This window comes from Filicampus tigris, chromosome 20 (assembly GCF_054856515.1).
Source record: "Filicampus tigris isolate MCC_2025a chromosome 20, RoL_Ftig_1.0, whole genome shotgun sequence".
NCBI classification, from domain to species: domain Eukaryota; kingdom Metazoa; phylum Chordata; class Actinopteri; order Syngnathiformes; family Syngnathidae; genus Filicampus; species Filicampus tigris.
Genome location: NC_141236.1, coordinates 9,358,148 through 9,375,195, shown reverse-complemented (window position 1 = coordinate 9,375,195; position 17,048 = coordinate 9,358,148). Strand labels below are relative to the sequence as shown.

The 17,048-nt window shown below is 44.0% G+C and overlaps 1 protein-coding gene across 4 annotated transcripts in view; it reads right to left on the bottom strand.

Moving 5' to 3' along the window:
• syne1a (spectrin repeat containing, nuclear envelope 1a) overlaps window positions 1–17,048 on the bottom strand; it is a 125,073-nt gene that overhangs the window by 16,449 nt on the left and 91,576 nt on the right. For all 4 annotated transcript variants that reach the window (XM_086019600.1, XM_086019601.1, XM_086019602.1 and 1 more), the window contains 29 exons: window positions 16,632–16,817; window positions 15,188–15,310; window positions 14,943–15,125; window positions 13,962–14,105; window positions 12,142–12,351; window positions 9,756–9,896; window positions 8,957–9,070; window positions 8,726–8,887; window positions 8,329–8,523; window positions 7,978–8,151; window positions 6,632–6,823; window positions 6,096–6,227; window positions 5,400–5,500; window positions 5,159–5,309; window positions 4,955–5,083; window positions 4,706–4,879; window positions 4,421–4,636; window positions 4,214–4,315; window positions 3,483–3,602; window positions 3,202–3,402; window positions 2,721–2,894; window positions 2,507–2,638; window positions 1,948–2,144; window positions 1,632–1,764; window positions 1,336–1,518; window positions 1,111–1,260; window positions 777–953; window positions 536–691; window positions 30–185 (listed from right to left, as the gene is read on the bottom strand). In XM_086019600.1, coding sequence (XP_085875726.1) covers window positions 30–185; window positions 536–691; window positions 777–953; window positions 1,111–1,260; window positions 1,336–1,518; window positions 1,632–1,764; window positions 1,948–2,144; window positions 2,507–2,638; window positions 2,721–2,894; window positions 3,202–3,402; window positions 3,483–3,602; window positions 4,214–4,315; window positions 4,421–4,636; window positions 4,706–4,879; window positions 4,955–5,083; window positions 5,159–5,309; window positions 5,400–5,500; window positions 6,096–6,227; window positions 6,632–6,823; window positions 7,978–8,151; window positions 8,329–8,523; window positions 8,726–8,887; window positions 8,957–9,070; window positions 9,756–9,896; window positions 12,142–12,351; window positions 13,962–14,105; window positions 14,943–15,125; window positions 15,188–15,310; window positions 16,632–16,817 — 4,608 coding nt within the window. The remainder of the gene's footprint in view (window positions 1–29; window positions 186–535; window positions 692–776; window positions 954–1,110; window positions 1,261–1,335; window positions 1,519–1,631; window positions 1,765–1,947; window positions 2,145–2,506; window positions 2,639–2,720; window positions 2,895–3,201; window positions 3,403–3,482; window positions 3,603–4,213; window positions 4,316–4,420; window positions 4,637–4,705; window positions 4,880–4,954; window positions 5,084–5,158; window positions 5,310–5,399; window positions 5,501–6,095; window positions 6,228–6,631; window positions 6,824–7,977; window positions 8,152–8,328; window positions 8,524–8,725; window positions 8,888–8,956; window positions 9,071–9,755; window positions 9,897–12,141; window positions 12,352–13,961; window positions 14,106–14,942; window positions 15,126–15,187; window positions 15,311–16,631; window positions 16,818–17,048) is intronic.

Sequence of the window (17,048 nt, the reverse complement as noted above, 5' to 3'; positions counted from 1 at the left end):
GTTGGTGATTGGTTTATGGAGGAGCTTACCATGTGGTCCAAATGAGCCCAGGACTGGCTGAGTCCTTTGAGGGTCTCCTTGACAACAGCGCAGGCTTCGCCTTTCTTATCCTGGATGAGAGCGTTGCCTCGTTCCTCGGCCTTCTCTAGATCCTTCTCTTTTTCCTTCACAAATTCCTCCAACTCCTGGAAGTATGACAACATAGTTACAGCAACTTGATACTGTTTTAGATTGCCCCTTGGGGACAGTGATTTGAGTTCAATTGAATTGAACTGTCTAAATAAAGTTGAGTTGAGTACAGTAACAGGTAACACAGAAAACTAAAACAAAAATCATCACAGCGCCATTGGCTGGATCCTGAACAGGACAGGGGAAAAAAAGGATGAAATAAATATAACAAAAAATAAAATGTCTCAAGCCACTATTTAAGGAAATTATGGTAACCCTAACTACAAAACTGAACAACAAACAGCAATCATCTTCTCGTGGTTTTGTGCCTGCTGGAGGTAACAAAGTGCCATGTTCATAACGCTACCTGACAATCTTTCAGCGCATTCTGCACAGATGCAACATCCTCTATCCTGTGTCGCTTCTTCAATTTCTCCTCCTGGAGTGTCAGCCATGTTTTCAAGGCCTGTACTCCATTCTCATGCTCTAGCCAACTTTCCAAAAGTCCTTCTAAATGCTGAATCTAAAAAAACAAACAAACAAAAAAACAAGACAAAATTCACTGCCAAGTCAGCACAGTTGACAGACGAGGACAGAAGATGACTTACCTTTTCCGTGATGAGCCCTTGTAATATCTGCCATCTTCTGTTCATGGCACCAAGGCTCTCGGCAAAATCGGTTTTATCGCTCCGCTTTCCCTCCACGTCCTGACTGCTGATTTGCAGTACCGACTGATTGACAAAGTCCACTGTCAGCTGTTTGCAGGTCAGGTCGATGCGGAACCCCTGTGGAAAGAAGAGGGTGCTTGCAATTTTCATTTGGTATTTTAATACATGGTTTTGGAAAATAATAATTAAAAAAAAAACAAAAAAACACTGAAAACAGAATAAGTGTTTTAGCCAGTTTTCAAATGACCTGACATAACCTTCAATAACAATGTACCTTGTACTTTTGCAAGAAATTCTGGACCACTTCTGAGCCCACAGCTCCAGCGATTTGGTCCTGGTCTTCATTAATGATGTTCTCCATAAGCGTGATCCAGCTGATGAGCTCGGTGATGGCGTGTCGCGATGCCAGCTTCTCCATCTGCAGCTGAGGGACAAAAGGTGACAAATGGTTACGACGGCCTCAGAAGCAGAAAAACGAGCAACATCTTCTCTCACGGACCTGATGGAGCTTCTCTTGGACGACGGGAATGCGAGTGAGCAGCTCAGCCCACTGAGTGTCGACGTGGCCCAGTGCTGTCCTCAGACTGGCCGTGTCCACTCGCTTCAATCTCAGCAGCTGGTTGCCCGTGCTCAGGACGGAGGAACGCAACGACGACTTGGCATCCACCTCCTTGGAAAACTCCTGCAAGATGCCCAAGTGACTCTCAGTACTCTCTGAAGTTATCCGTTTATGACATTTTTTGACTTGATCAAAAATTTCCACCAGACCTACAGATACTGAAATACACAACATACCAGAAAGGCACAGAGGTGATCCCTGACGGTCTCCAGCTCTTGAGGCACAGTGACCGACTGCGTTGTCCAAAACTCAAGTCTGTCCAGAGCCAAATGCAACCAGTGGCTCAACTCTGCAGACTCCCTTTGGTACCTAGTGATGTACACAAAAATAAAGGTAACAAATATTTATGACACTTCAGATCCAAGGGGGGCAGAATAGAGAGAAAACAAATCGGGAAAATCTCCATATTAGCTGTATCTTGGTTGAAGACGAAACTTTAGAGCACAAAAATCAAAAACAATGTATCATTGGTGAAGTTTTCATGAATCTGACCTGCTCCAGTGTTTGAGGGTGGAGTCGAAGCGGTGCAGCTCCTTGTTGACTTTGGTGGTGGACGAGAGCCAGTGTTCTCCCAACTGAGTCAGCTGGTTGTCCAAGTCTAAACAGCTGACAGACAAAAGAAGCGTCTTGCCCTCCTCCAGGACTTGATACAGTTGGGGCTGATGCTCAGTCAGACTGGACTTCAGATGCTGAAAACGAACAGAAGATGGGTGTCATGCTCAAAGATGACATTCATGTGGTCACATCAAGCCATCACATTTAATGATACTTGCTTTGATGTTGTTGTTTTTGGGTCATTTACACTTTGACAGTACAAACATTTTAACAATGGTAGTGTCCTTAAAATTAGACAACTAAAGGACATCAGGGCTCAGTGGAATTAAATATCCCAACTACATGAGCAATTATCATCCAAAACACCATCTTTGCACATTTCCAAAATATAATGTCTGTGAATGGTCTATGTCAATTTCTCCCTCCATTTAACAGCTTGAGTTCAGAGCAATGGTCAAATGTCCCCATTTTTATGCCAGAAGAGTGTGAGTCTTACCTGGTAGAGACTGATCCTCTCAAAGAGCCTCTCCTCAGTTTCCTCCACCAGGCCTACCGTGGGGATGCTGCACTCGACAGCCTCCAGCTGTCTACACAGAGCCTGGTAGTCTTCTACAAGCCTGCTCCATGACTGGCAGCGACAAGGTCATCAACACTTGCTTATTCTCATCTCTTAAATGAAACAGTTATCTTTAACTGTTGCTCATTCTCACCTCCAGAATGCCCTCCAGCTCCACACCCCTCCTGTGGGCCTGTTTGAGGACACTGTGAGCTAAAGACATGGTCTCCTCTAGGGCCTGGCTTTCTCGCGGTGTCACCAATCCAGAAACTTTGCTGTAGAAGGTCTGAGTGAGGATCATGTGGCATTCAAGACTCTGGAAGAACTCCTGAAGGGGGTAAAAAGGAAACGTAATCAACATGGAGATCAAACAAAGCCTGCTTCTTAATCCAATCACAATATCAAGAGTACTGTTATTTTAATTTAATCCATTCATTCATTTTCTATGCCACTAATCCTCATGTGGGTAGCTGGAGTCTTCTACTTTAAACTATAACCAAACTTTTTAATAAAAATTGTAACTGGTTTTCCTTTAAAAAAAAAAAAAAAAAAAAACTCATTTACAAGTCCTCATCTGTCCCTTTTAAAAATCAAATGTGGACTTGGCTAAGATTTTAAAAAGAATGCCATCTTACTTTGTGTTTGTCCAGTAACATTTGGACCTCAGTGACTGAGGCAACGGTCATTTTCTGGTCGGCGGCCATCTTGTCCTGTGCCGTGTCCACCAGGTCTGTGAGGTCTCGGAGGGCTGCCTCGTACTGAGCCTTGAGGGACAGTACTCGGTTCAGGCCGCTGCCTCTGGAGCCCACCATCAGCAGCAGCTCTTCGTATGCGTCCTGCATAAAAGATATCCACCATGTCACCAATGCTGTCAGAGAAATGAAACGGATGTGTTTTTTTTTTTTTTTTGCTTTACATGCAGTTTGAGGAGTTCCTGGTGGGAGAGCCGGTCAGATTGGAGCCCTTCAGATTTGGTCTTCAGCTCTAACACTCTCTGCTCAAACTCCCGCATACTGTCCTCCACCTCTGATAATGTCTGCAAAAGATTCCCATGTCATTCATACTGGCAATATAAGGCATGGGTAAGCAAAGCATGGCCAGCTACATACAGCCTGCTCTATGCTTTAGCTGGCCCACCAAGAATTTACATTATCAGGATTCCTTAAATATTTTAATAACTCAAACTGGTTCATTAAAAAGCATTCATTCATTTTTTTATAGACTTCTTTCAATGCCATTTAATGTGGGTTGAGCATGGAGAAAAAGTATGGGAAGTGGTGCAAGGACGCGTTCAGTGCTACTTGCACTTGATTGACATTGTTAATGAGATTTCAAATTTCGGTTGTACATTGTACTGGTTTAGGACTGGGTTCGATCATACATACATACAAGAGCAGTTTCTAGTATTTTGTCCTTCTCATTTACACAAATAATTCCGTAACCAAAATATTACCTTTAACTATGATGCAGTGGTCTTCAACTATCGTAATAAATATTGCATATAGTAAAATGAATACCTAATGTTGCAGCTTGTGAGAACATAAAAGAAGGTTGTTGTTTCCAGCTATACTAGCAGATTATAATCATATTCGTTTGACTCATGAAAAAAAGATTTTGCGTCTTTTTATGTGCGTGTTGGCATCAAACCTCGATCTGCTTGGCTGCGGGCCTGTCCACTGTCGCGGCCATCTTCTGTAGCAGCAGGTGTTTACTCTCACTCAAAGCTGTGAACAGCATTCGGAGTTCATTCTGGCACAAAGAGAGCAAGTGGCGTTGAAATTAAAACACAAACTATTGTTGCCCGTAACAAGAAACAAAAATCACACCATCGGGAGTTTAGTGTGAGAATGTTACCTGGAAGTTTAAGTGCTCCTGGAGTCTGTCCCTCATGGTGTCGCATTGCTGTTCAAGGGTGGAGTCCAGCAAGCCCATCCTCTCCTGCAGACCTTCCAGGGTGTCCTCCATCAAGGCACGCTCCTCCGCTCCACACAGCCTGCCCGCACCTCCGCCCAGCAAATCTCTGCACTGGTTCACCTCTCTGCTCATCTCCTTCAGATCTTTATTGGTGCACTGTACGGATGAACCGACGACAAGATTACTGGATTTACTCACTCTTGAGTCACTGGTCATCTTTCTTACCTGTAGATGTGTGAGCTGAGTCTCCGTGTCTTCAGACAGCAGCACGGGGCCCGAGAGCATCTCGTTCTCAGCGGTGTCCAACCAGGTGGAGGCGGCCGACACTGCGGCGTACAGATTCTGTTGGAGTGCCTTCGCTGCTGAGGAGAGCGTCATCTTCTTGTCACCGCTTTCCGCCTACAAGAGGAGCAAAGAGTGTTTCTACAGTGATGCAAGACGCAGGAAAAGGTGGTTGAAAAGGAATTGTTTGACCTCTTCAGTGATTCTTTCTAGAGCTTGACCGCAGGCCTCAAATAAAGATGTCGGCGAGCGAGAGTCCAGGCTGGTGGACTCGCCTCTGAACACCATGCTGGGACTGGTCAGACGGGACCGGTGGATGATCTGCACACACAGGTGGCATGAGAGGTGACTCATGAAGATGACATACATGTTCCATGTAATGCTAGGAGATAGTACCGGGCCAAACTGATCCTGTTCCAATGTGTTGAGCGAGAGCTGCAGCTTAGTGCTCTGATCTTTGTTCAGGTTCTCCCAACGTTGTCTCAAGTGGTCCCCCTGAGACAAGCTCTCTGTCTCCAGCAACACTCCAACAGGAAGAGACACCTCACTGTAAAAATGGAAAGAGAAAAAGGATTTTTTATAATTAGCAAATTAAAGAGATGCATCATAAAAAAATTAAAAAAATGTAACAACATACCTGTCCCCATTTGTTGTAATCTGTTGACTGAGTAAGTCTTCCCCAACACTGGCGACTGACTTAAGCAACCGCCTCTGCTCTGCTACATGCTGCTGCAGCTCCTAAAAACAAAAACAAAAAGTGTGTTTTCATACATTTAAATGTGTGTAAAATGTGTGGGATGGGCAACCGAGCAAATGAAGGAGGTGTTGTTATTGCTTGACAATTGCTATTCCTATGATGAAGGCATTTCTTTAAATGAAAAAAATTGTAAGCCATTTATTTTCAAAGGTAAATTATAGTAGTAGTACACTGTTTTTGGATCGAGGTTTGAATTAGTCACACAGGCAGGTAGTTCTAAACACGGACCTGATTAGTTAGTTAACTGTAAGATACAATTACACTGGTCAAACGGAAATTTTAATCAGAGATGGCTTTACGTTTTTCATGTAAACAGATTTTACCATGCGTTGTAATTGATAGATGAGTGTTATTACATTCATATTATTAGAATGAAAATCTGATGTACTAGAGGAAAAACAGATTTTCAATCAGCTATAAAAAAAAAAAGAAAAATCTACTAAATGGTAAATGGGCTGTCATTTGTATAGCCCTTTTCTAAGTTTACTTGCATATCATGTTTTAGTTCAAATCATGCAAAAACAAACTTGAGCTAGCCCGGGTCACATGTAAACATAAAGTCCAGTATCCCCTCACCCTCTGTCGGAGAAGGTTGTCGTGATGCTGCTGTGTGCGCGACGAGCGAGCCTGGGACAGCCAGTCCTGCACGTTGGGGCTCTGCGAAAGCGACGAGTCCGGCTCGCTGTCATCCTGCTCCTGCAATGAACCCTTCGGTGGGGGTTGTGGAGAACAGGAGCGTTAGGATAGATCGCAGCTCTAATTACTGTGTATTTGCGATTTTGCGTGTACTGTGTATTTAATTGTGCAAATAGTAAGCTGTTTAGCTTTAGCATGACTTAGCATCTCTGGAAAGGCCTTTTAAAAGGCAAGGCAAGGCAAGGCAGTTTTATTATATAGCACATCTCATACACAAGGCAACTCAATGTGCGTATAAGGCGCACAAGCTCTTGTTGTTCCACAATGGAATACTGCACTTTCATGTGACCTGCCAGTGTTAGCACAATGCCACCATTGATGCTACTGCTCAATGCAACACACTGCGGAACACTGTAGAAAAGAATTGGTGATGCGTACATTTCAAGGAGAAAGCTCAAAACACAGCGATCACTCACCTGTATGTCCACCTGTTTGTCCTGCAGCATTTGCTGCAGCTCCAGCAGGCTGTCTTTCAAGGAGTGCAGTTTGACGGTGAGCTGCTCTGCCTCGCTCTTGGTCTCGGCTCGGCCCTCCAGGAGCAAGCTCTCGCTGTGCACCGACAGCTCGGACAGAAACGACACCTTCTGCTCGATCTCCAACAGCATGTTCTGCAAAACAGAGGAAATGTTTTTCTTGAGCATCTGGTTTAGTTTCTAATTCTTTCATCTACGAATAAGCGAACGAGAGAAAAAGAGAAGCTCTCTCCTGATGTCTGCTGTGAGACTGTTTTACGATTGAACAGAGCCATCAAAAGAAAAGAGAAGGATTAGTGTTGGAGCAGGGTTTTCAAGGGCTCTTGGCTGCAATTGTAACATTCCCAGACAACGCAAAGTGTCTCCATTCAACTGTTTTTCTTTTACTTCTGCCAATCTGAGAAGACTGAGAGTCTTGCAACACACTCTTATCACAAAAACCCGTAATAACAATTCAAATGGAAACTAGAGGCATGAAGCTTTCATTTGCACCCCCTCCCCCCGCCCTCAACTATCTCTTAATCGGAGTGAAGTGGTGGAAAAGAATGGAATGCCACTCACACTGTGGCGTTAAACACTACTTAACTGGCTGTTTAGTGGATTTTTTTTTCTGCAAATATTATCTCATTAAAGTATAGATAACCTCGTACATGCTGGTCTGTGGTAATAATCTATGGTTTTAGACAAGGTTCACTCCCCAGGAGATGAGGATCTACATGGGGGGTGGACAGGAGCCATATGTGAGTTATAATCAGCTTATTTAACCTCCCCTGACTACGACAAACAGACACACACGTGCGCGTTCCATAATTATGGCGGAAAGAACAATTACGATGCATTATAGTGCCAATTTTGTCACCTTAATGTTAGCTGGTCCAATATTAACTCCTGTTGTGATACGTTACCACAGTAACAGAAAGAGCAGGGGCTGTAGAAGAATGTTGGGTGGCTGGGCGACCTTATATAGAGATTAAACTACTCTGACCTCATTTCTGTTACAACTAAAATAATGTAAGCCCAAACGCAGTAAGTCATTTTAATGAAGAATTTGAAGCTAGCATCCAATTTTCATGTAATGAATACAATTGGCCTCTTTATCACATTTATTTCCAAGCACTTTTCATACATTATCAAGCTCTGTATTTTCGTAACAGTAATATACTGTACATCACACCATTACACTAACAGGAAAGAAAATGTGTTTTATGCAACAACCAATCACGCCTTGTTAATGGTTAGGAGACCACGTCTCATCATCTCCGGACTAACAAGCGGCGGCAGCACGTCACCTGGCAGTCAATGAGCTGCTCCTCCATGTCGAGGTCTTCGTTTTGGGGGTGAAGCGCCGAGCTGAGGGTGGCGCGGGTGCTGAGCAGCCAGTGGTCCAGCTCCTCGGCCTCGCTGTGGTACCGCTGCAGCGCCTGTTCCTGACGCTGCTCCTCAAGCTGCTCGCTGAGCTTCTCCTGGAGGAATAAATGATTCACACAAGTGGTAAAAAGAAATAGGACGACAAACAGCAAAATGCATGTCGTGTCACAGTGCGCATATTAAACATTTGTGAAGCTCTATATCTGTATCAGATAAAAAAAAAATGTATGCACTCAGCTATTCACCTTTTGTATTAAAAATGAGCAGCTCACCTCCAACAGTTGCCGTTTCCCGGAGGCCTTCATCCTGATAGTGGCCATTCTCTCCTCCAGCACTGTCAGGGTGGACTGCAGGGCCAGCTGGTCGGCGGGCTCGCCGTTGCCGTCGCCGTCCGACAGCTCCTCCGAGAAGCACGTCTGCAGCTCGCCAATCTCGTCTTGTAGCATCAGGATCTCGTCCATTAGAGCCTGGGTGAGAGGAGGAGCGTGTGAGACATTTAACGCATTAAGGCCTAAAGCTCCTGGCTCAACATCTCCCCAAAACCTAAAGACGACTATAGAATCACCCTCTTAAACCTGAGGTTCTCCGTGAAATTCAACACCTACAAAATAATTAATACCTCAGCCCCCGTGTCAAATTTAGACAGCTTGTGCAGCTGTCGTCTCTCACCTGATGTGTCGCCATCTGGCTCTCAGGGGTCTTGCTGGGCTCCAGGCCTTCGCCGAGCGCCGCCTCGATGGACTCCATCTTGGTGGAAATGGACTGCAGGGACTCCTGGTAGTGCTGCTGTCGCTCAAGGGCTTCATACAGACTTTTCTGCTTCTCGCTTATCTGGGGCACGGTGAGATCATGAAAATGGTGCGTGCGGTTTCATTTCAAAACAGGTTGAGTTCACCGTACCACATTTTTAAGCGTTTCCCACGATCTTTGCAGGTCATCCAGATTGGCGGTGCTGGATTCCATAGACGGGTCGTAGAGCTCCTGGAGGGCAGCTCGACTCAGACCACCTCGACCCTGTTACATGACAGCACGGTAAGTGTGTGGGGAGCGGAAAATTATTTAATGGAGATGAATAAAGAAGGAATAAATGTTTTAATTAATAAAACTGAGGTAAAAATGACTAAATATTGCAACAAATGTACTTTCTTTGCTCACCCCTACTTAGAGAGACATCTTACCTCATAAGAAGAAATGTTTTAGTCTGAGCAAAAGCAAATCAAATCTATGAGTACTGGCGGTGTTTTCACTCGGGTAGCATCTGATCAAGGTCTCATGAGAATAGTTTGTGCTCATGAGCCTCAACTTTTCAAATGCAGAGAGAAAGAGAATACGCCTTTTTAGTGCCCTACTGCAAGGGTACTTATATTTTTGTATGCTTTTGTCGTTTTAAATCACAAAACACTTTGTGTACGATATAGCTATTTTTCATTGGCTCGCAAGCCTTTTAGACCACATATGCCTTTCTGAATGGCAGTACAACCATGTATAACCAGGGTTAAATATCATAAAAGAAAAGTCAATGACATTGGTATATTTCAGGGGTTAAAATCTTGACTTTTCAAGGGCAAAGTGTTGTGAATTAGCGTTTAAAAGAATAAATAAAGTGGAGGGTGATCATGTGAAGAGCTGGCAGGCCAAGCAGGGTTCAGCAGGTTACCACGGGGGAAGGTGGGGGCTTCGGGGTGCGGATGCGCAGTACCTGGTTAAGATGAGCATCAGCATTAGACCCAGGGGAGGGGGAGCGGCAGGCAGGGGGTGAGGAGACCTCGCTGTTGGTGCCCTCCTCCCCCGACTCCTCGGTCACAGGGGAGAGGAGCGTGTGGCAGCGGCCTGCCGTCATCTGACCACACCGCGTCGGCGCACCAAAAGAAGCAGGAGGAGGGGTCGGGGGGATAAAACGGGAAGCATAGGACAGGAGAACGCCGAATGAAGAGAGTGAGACAACAGAAAAAAAAAAGGAAAGCAAGTGCGAGAATAGGCTTTAAAAGCAAAGTGGGAGTGCAGGTTGAGCGGGTTGCAGCAGGCGCATTGTTTGATAATTGCACGGGGAACAATCAAAATCCATACTGTTGTATTGCTGCCCAACAGCAACCAAGACACACATCACAGCAGCTCTTGTAATGGATCGCATTGTCATATGCTGGCAGCCTAGTCACTCGCTTGACAATTTGTGTTCAACAATATGCTTCTACTGTTAACAAGTAAGGAATATATCACTCTAAAAAATTGTCTTCATAAAAACATAGTAATAACATAAATACACTGTAATGAATTAATCCCTTTTATTAAACGGCACTCACTGTATTGCTTTAGGTTATACCTGTCCCTGGCGCAAAAATGGCTGGGGACTGCTGCTCTAAAAAAAAAAATATATATACTCAATATCGAAGTACTGTACACTATATGAGCGCGAATATAAAACATGTGACTTGCACTACAAATAACAAAATACATCAAGTGAAAGGAAAGGAGAGACCATTGTCGGTATTCTGCAAAGTATACATACAGTATATTGAAGTTAAGTCTTTGCATTGACATTGTAGCAGGGATAACCAAGACAAAAACAGCAGTTTTAACATGGAATGTAATGACCAGCAAGCACGGCATGTCACGACAGAGTATGAGTGGCATCAGCTGTCCTAGAAGCAAGCATGCCTTAGTAGCGAGACAGAAGTGAAACATGAGCCAAGGCCTAAGTGTGCTGCTTTTTGGCAGTTCACAACTTGGCTAAACTCACCCGGGCCTTGTTAAAATACGCGGGACGCTTTCCCGGGCTTTATGATGCAATGCGGTGCAATGGAGGACATGCAAAGTTTGTTCGCAGCTGCATGGACACTAGGTCAACAAACTAGAAGATCCTGATGACGAGAGTCACTAATGTGGCTGGCGTGCCGCTTGTACACACACACAAAGAAACATGCAGCGATATCCTGTTTCCTGGCAGAGCGCAGCGCAGACAGCGATGACAAGGCCACCGAATGTGAGAAGTAGACAGTGGTGTGAGATTTCCAAACACAGCAGGCTAATGAATGAAACAGCTAAAAAGTGCACACGCACACACAGACAGGAAGGAAGAAAATCTCAACTTGATGTATGACTCAAGAGTTTCTCGACTAGAGTAGCAGAGTATTAGGTGAATATGAAATAAATGACTATTATAGAATAATCCAAATATGTATTAATTTAACTGTTATATATATTATATTAAATTACAGTACATAATAATACATCATTTATTTCATGCCCATAGTAAACAAAAGGGAAAAATAAAAATGTGGCATGTACCTTCATTTAAAAATTGTTTAATACTTGTATTATTATATATTTATTTATTATCAGCATATACAAAATATTTTTTATTTTACTGTATTGTTTATTATATGTAACAGTTGATTTTTATATAATATTAATATATTGTATTAATATAAAAAAGCAAGTAAAAAAAGCAAAAACTAAAATTGCACGGATCTTTTATTTCTAATGTTTTATTAAGTAAAATAAGATATTTCATTAAATCAATATATTTGTATATATTGCCATTTATTTAAAAAATGGCTTTCATAACAAAAATCATGAAAGTGGCTATCCTATTGTTAAATGACTCTTAAATATTTCACTTCTAAAAGATGGTGATTCAGTTGGTTAGTGGGAGAGAAAAAAAATATTAAAAAAGGTTAAGTTAGGTTAGGTTTTGATTGTTAATTCCTATCAAAGCATTATATCATCGTATTTATTCAAATAATTGTCGCTGTCAAAAACAAGGTAAACAAATACGTTTGGTTTTAAAGCTACTTTCATAAAAATCCCTGTAGTAATTGAGAGATAATACATGAAGAAATATACATTTGTTGTTTTGATGCACTTTTTCAAAGCAGACCAATTTGACACGGTAAAAAAGTGAATGGGTTCAATAAACAATAAAGATAACAGCTGTAAGATGTTGTTGGTCCAGTACTATCGGGTTACTTTTGAGGAACAACTGACCATTTTAAAATGAAGGTTCTATTGTAGAAGATGCCATCACACACACACACACACACACGTCCCCACACACCCAAGATGTGTGTGGGACCTCGGCCACTCACCATGACGACGGAGGGGTGCGCAGGAAGCTGCTTGTCGCCGGCTCCTCCGGTGCTGGGCATGTCGTCGTCACTCAGCTCGTCCGAGAGGCCGTCCGCCTCGCTGACCGTCAGCAGCATGGTGGCGTGCTTGGCCTTCACCGTCAGCATCTTGCACTTGGAATGGAGCGAGGCGATCTGCTCCTGGTAGCCTCGGATCTTCTGGGCCAGCTCCTGTCACAACATAGCCACGGCAACAGAGAAGCCCCCCGCCACCCCGTGGGTCAGCAGAGGGTGGGTCGCTACTTCCTGGTTAACAAAGCAAAGCTCTGCGAGTTGGCCGCATGCTGAATGAGACGCCGGTGTGCGCTGAGCAAACGGAGCATTTCTCCCTTTCCCAAACTCTGGTTTTTGGAGCGTTCGCATAGGAAGACAACAGATCTGGCTCACTCTCTCTCGCCTCTGTATCTCTGAGCCAATCAGAGCAGAGAACAGGCGTATGACTCAGAGCGGCGGTCGGGCTAACAGGAAGGGTGTTTGGTTGAGAGAGACGGCGAGAGAGAGAGACTGAATTCAAAATTCCTTAAAACCTCAAAATAAAGTGCAGGGGAAAAACAGGAAGTGATGTCATCGCCCACCTCCCCTTTTCTTCCCTCCTCTGCCAATACTCATGGCAGATTCCTTCTGACAAAAGGGAGCAGGCGAGGAGAGAGGGAGTGTTTGGAGGAGTGACAAAGATGGTGTCAGGTTTCAGCTGTGGTATGAGCGTGAATGGCAGCCAGCCCCTCCTCCTCGACCCCGAGCGCCGCAGATGGTCAACGCACATATAATCAGGTCACGTGACTAACTAGGCCAGCGGTAGATACGAGGAGTTTGGCTTAAGAGGCCAACCGCAGGCATCAGCGCGCCGCAGTGATGGAGACTTTTCTGTTGCAAGGAAGCTGAAAATAACATCAAATAGAAACACACGCTTCCAGGAATCGGAGCCGTTTCTCTGCTTGCCCGCCTCGCGTTTTGAGTTTTCGCATCGGGGGGAGCAAACTGCCGCGTCATTTCCAAAGTGCACAAAGTTGGGCTCGAATACCGCAGTTGAATTGAAGCATTTGAAACACCGCGTGCAACAGGAGTCTGCAGCATCAGATAAAGTAGAAATATGTGTGGGTCTCCTTTATAAAGGCACACAGCGTTCCTTTTTTCAATGCTTGTTTCAAAGACACAGCGTGTTACAAGACTGCGTATCCTGGTGATTTTAATTTTTGTTTTTATTTTAAGGGTTCAGAACACAAGTCGCAAAAACTCACTCCGTAGTGCCCCTTGAAGAGTATGCAAAAATTAGTCCCCAACACCAATTTTACTGATCGACATGAAATTGGTTTGCCGTTTTTTGAAACAATAGTCTCAAGCATCAATGCCCGAAACGTAACAAAAAGCTGGAAATTCTTGTTCAAATTTTGACTGAATCCTCTTCAGTTAACCAAAGGAGCATGAGTATGAATGTATGTAGCATGTGTAAAGCATGACTATATTATTCAGGCGGCGAGTCTAACCATTTATCCACCTTGCTAACTAAAATAAAAAATATCTTTGTAAAGACTAAATTGTGCAAGTGTGGAGGGTGTTTACATTCACAGCCTATTTCCTGTATACATATGCTGATAAAATAGTGCAGGAAACCCACTTCCTGTTTCTCTTCTTTTTTAGGTTGCTCTGATTGAAAAACACCACAACCATAATTCATCTTGTGAAGGCCGAGCTGTATAAAAATGTTCTCCTGGTCATCCAACTTCCTCCCGCATTCCCGAAACATGCAGTACTGCTTGCTTGACACAAAGTCGCAGACTGACCTCATGGTGGTGGATCTGTGCCTGAAGTTCCTGAATGTTGCTGGTGCAGACAGGCCTGTCCTGAATGATACGATGGGCTTCTTCTATTAACCTCTGCAGGTTCTTCACCTCCAGCTCATACTGCTCATACTGCACCACGGCCTCCTGGACAACACATAACACAGATGTTGGTTTACACACACATGTAGATTGTGGCCTTGAAATTTTGAGGGGACCCACCTTTTATTTATTATTTTTGACAGTGCAGGTTAATTGTGCCTTATGCCATTTAGTGGAAGAGCATTTAATTGTTCTACAAAGATACAATTGTCGTAAAACGAAAAAATCCCTGCACCAATCAAGTGAAATTGGATAATTTCACGCAGCCAAATGTTTAACTGCTCTATTCGGACCACAAGTAAAACCCACAGTGAGTTGATACAATTATGCATAGTTTCCTCCTCAAGTTGATTGAAGTGTTTGTGACGCTTGAGTTGTTTGTCCTCTCCAGTCTCCAAGGACCCTTCCTCTTATGCGTAAGCTTCACGACAATGAGCTTAAAGGTAAATCAGCCCAGAACCAGAGGATTGGAGGATAATACCAGTATGAGGGCGGCTCAAAAGTAAACCCAGATATTCCTGACACAGACTGCTGGGACGTGGCAAGGAATTACTTAGGCGACAACAGTGTAATAATAATAATAGCTATCATAGCTTAGATTTACATCACATCTTTCAAGGGACACACGGACACTTTCAGATATACACAAAATATTCTTAACGGAACTTCTGTTCGGAAATGAGCAATTTGCACAAATCTTTTTGCAGGGACACAGCACAAATATTTTTTGCAATCATTATGTTAGTATAGGTCAGTGATTGATTGCGTGCACTCTGATTGCGTACACATTTGGGTTGAGTCTTAAACTGATGGCCCCCTATAGGAGTATTTATTTATCTTTAATAGAAATACAATACTGCATGACGACTGAGTGGCTTTTACCTGCAGGATGTTGCACTGCTGGATGGTGGTGTGCTGCAGCTGGCTGGTTTCCTGCTGCAGGCTCTGCGCTGTGCGGCAGACGGCCAGACCGGCCACTACCTCCTCTGGAAACCGGAGGGCGCTCTGACACTGCAGCACGGCGGCCACCTGCTGCTTGAAGCCATCCATCTCGGCCAGCAAACGCTGAAGGGGAGGAGTCGGATAAGTATTTCAATAATAATCGACATCTCATGTGTTGACCTTACTTGTCTCTGTGTGAGCTGCTCTCTCAGGCTGAGCCTGTTGAGATCTGGGGAGGCCAGGGTGACTTGGACCTGGTCTACCGCGGCGTGGAGACTCTTCACCTCGACCTCCAAACGTGATATGTCCTGAGGAAGCATATGATTATGATTGTGGAACAGAATGCTGGTCAAATAGGAAGTGACCAGAAGTCGGACACATATAGAGGAACAACTAGTTGTGTTTGTATAACTACATGGAAGACATAACCTGTGTGTATAGAATCAGTGTTTCATGGGGGTCAACTAACTCGACCTTTAACAGCTGCGCAGCCCTAAGACAACCACTCACCATCCGTGAGGCTAAAGGGGCTTCCATTTGCTACGGATCATAAAAAAGGAGAAAATGGAAAAGGGATCATGTGGTCTGATGAGTCCAGATTGACCCTGTTCCAGAGTGATGGGCACATCAGGGAAATAAGTAACACAGCCGTCAAGCATGTCTACCATAAAAGCCTGCAGGGGGCAGTGCTTGCTTAATCAGACAGATTTCTCAGTTCAAAAACATTAAGCGGCCCCCCCAAAAAACTAGGTCAACTGACAACCAGGGCACACTGAACGAAAATCAATTGAATATTTCCTTGCCTAATGGCATGGTCATATTCACAAATGCCATCTAACGCTGTTCAGGGAGCGTGAGAAGTAACATTTGCACATGGATGGCAATTTTTACACTGTGTCCAATGGCTACTTGACAATTCAATTGCTATATTGATGTAAATTGAGTTGTCTATATAATTCTATTTTATTGAGACACACCAAATTCTATTATTTATTATTGACTGTGTTTGAGACTTTTCAGCTAATTCTTTATGCTTGTCAAAAGAAATGTGTTATTGTGAGTCAAATGCGGCTTGTGTGCGTGTCTGCAGTCTCATTACAAACCAAACATGCCACAAGCAAAGGTAAACACTCACTTGTGTGGATGACAGATTTGTGGAGCATGACTCACTGCCTGCAGCAGGGTTCAACAGATTACATTACTGTCCTCAATCATGAGGATGCAGTACCTACAGCCACCACATGGCGGCACTGTTGACATGTAGTGTTGTACGTAGTTCAGTAGCACTGTTGACGTTCAGCTGTACACTGTCAATCAATTTTTGTTGACTGAAAAAAATGCTCCAAGTTGCAAACAATGACCTAGTGAAAACCACTCAAAATGCTTCTTTTTTTTTTTTTTTTAAATCCCACATTTATAGTAACATAAAATGATGCAATCCTTACGATTTCCACTACTCACAGCATGCACCTTTTTCTTACTGCTTTACTGCGGTGCTGCTCCCCATTATTTTTTGCAAATTGTTTAGCGGACCCCCAAGCTAAAAGACTTCTTAAGGGTTAAGCAGGTTATCAAGGGTGCTATGACAAACTCTCGGCGTGGTGGTGGTGGTAGCGGCCATTCCTTTACCTTGACAGCATCCTGCAGACTCTGCAGGCGAGTTTTAACCTCCAGCTGCAGCTCCTCCGTGCGTCTGCTGAGGTGCTTCACCTGCTGACTCCACCCTTTGGTGGCCAGCACATCCCCCAACTGCGCCTCCCACTCTGCCAGGGCCTCCAGGTTGCCATGGAGACCGCGACACTCCCTCAGCAACACCTATCACAGCAGAAGGGTAAATTGCATGAGAGAAAGGGAGGAGACTTCGAGAGCTGTCAAATGGTACTAATTAAGGGTGCTGAACACTGTTCAGGCTGACATTGAGCTAGAAGTGAGAGTAAGGGACTCCAATTAGCTGCACATTTGTGCCCTGTTTTTTTATTAACACAGGATGAAGTCTTTTGTTTGTTAGAGATTAGCAGTTTCAATTAGATTCAGAATGGATTTTAT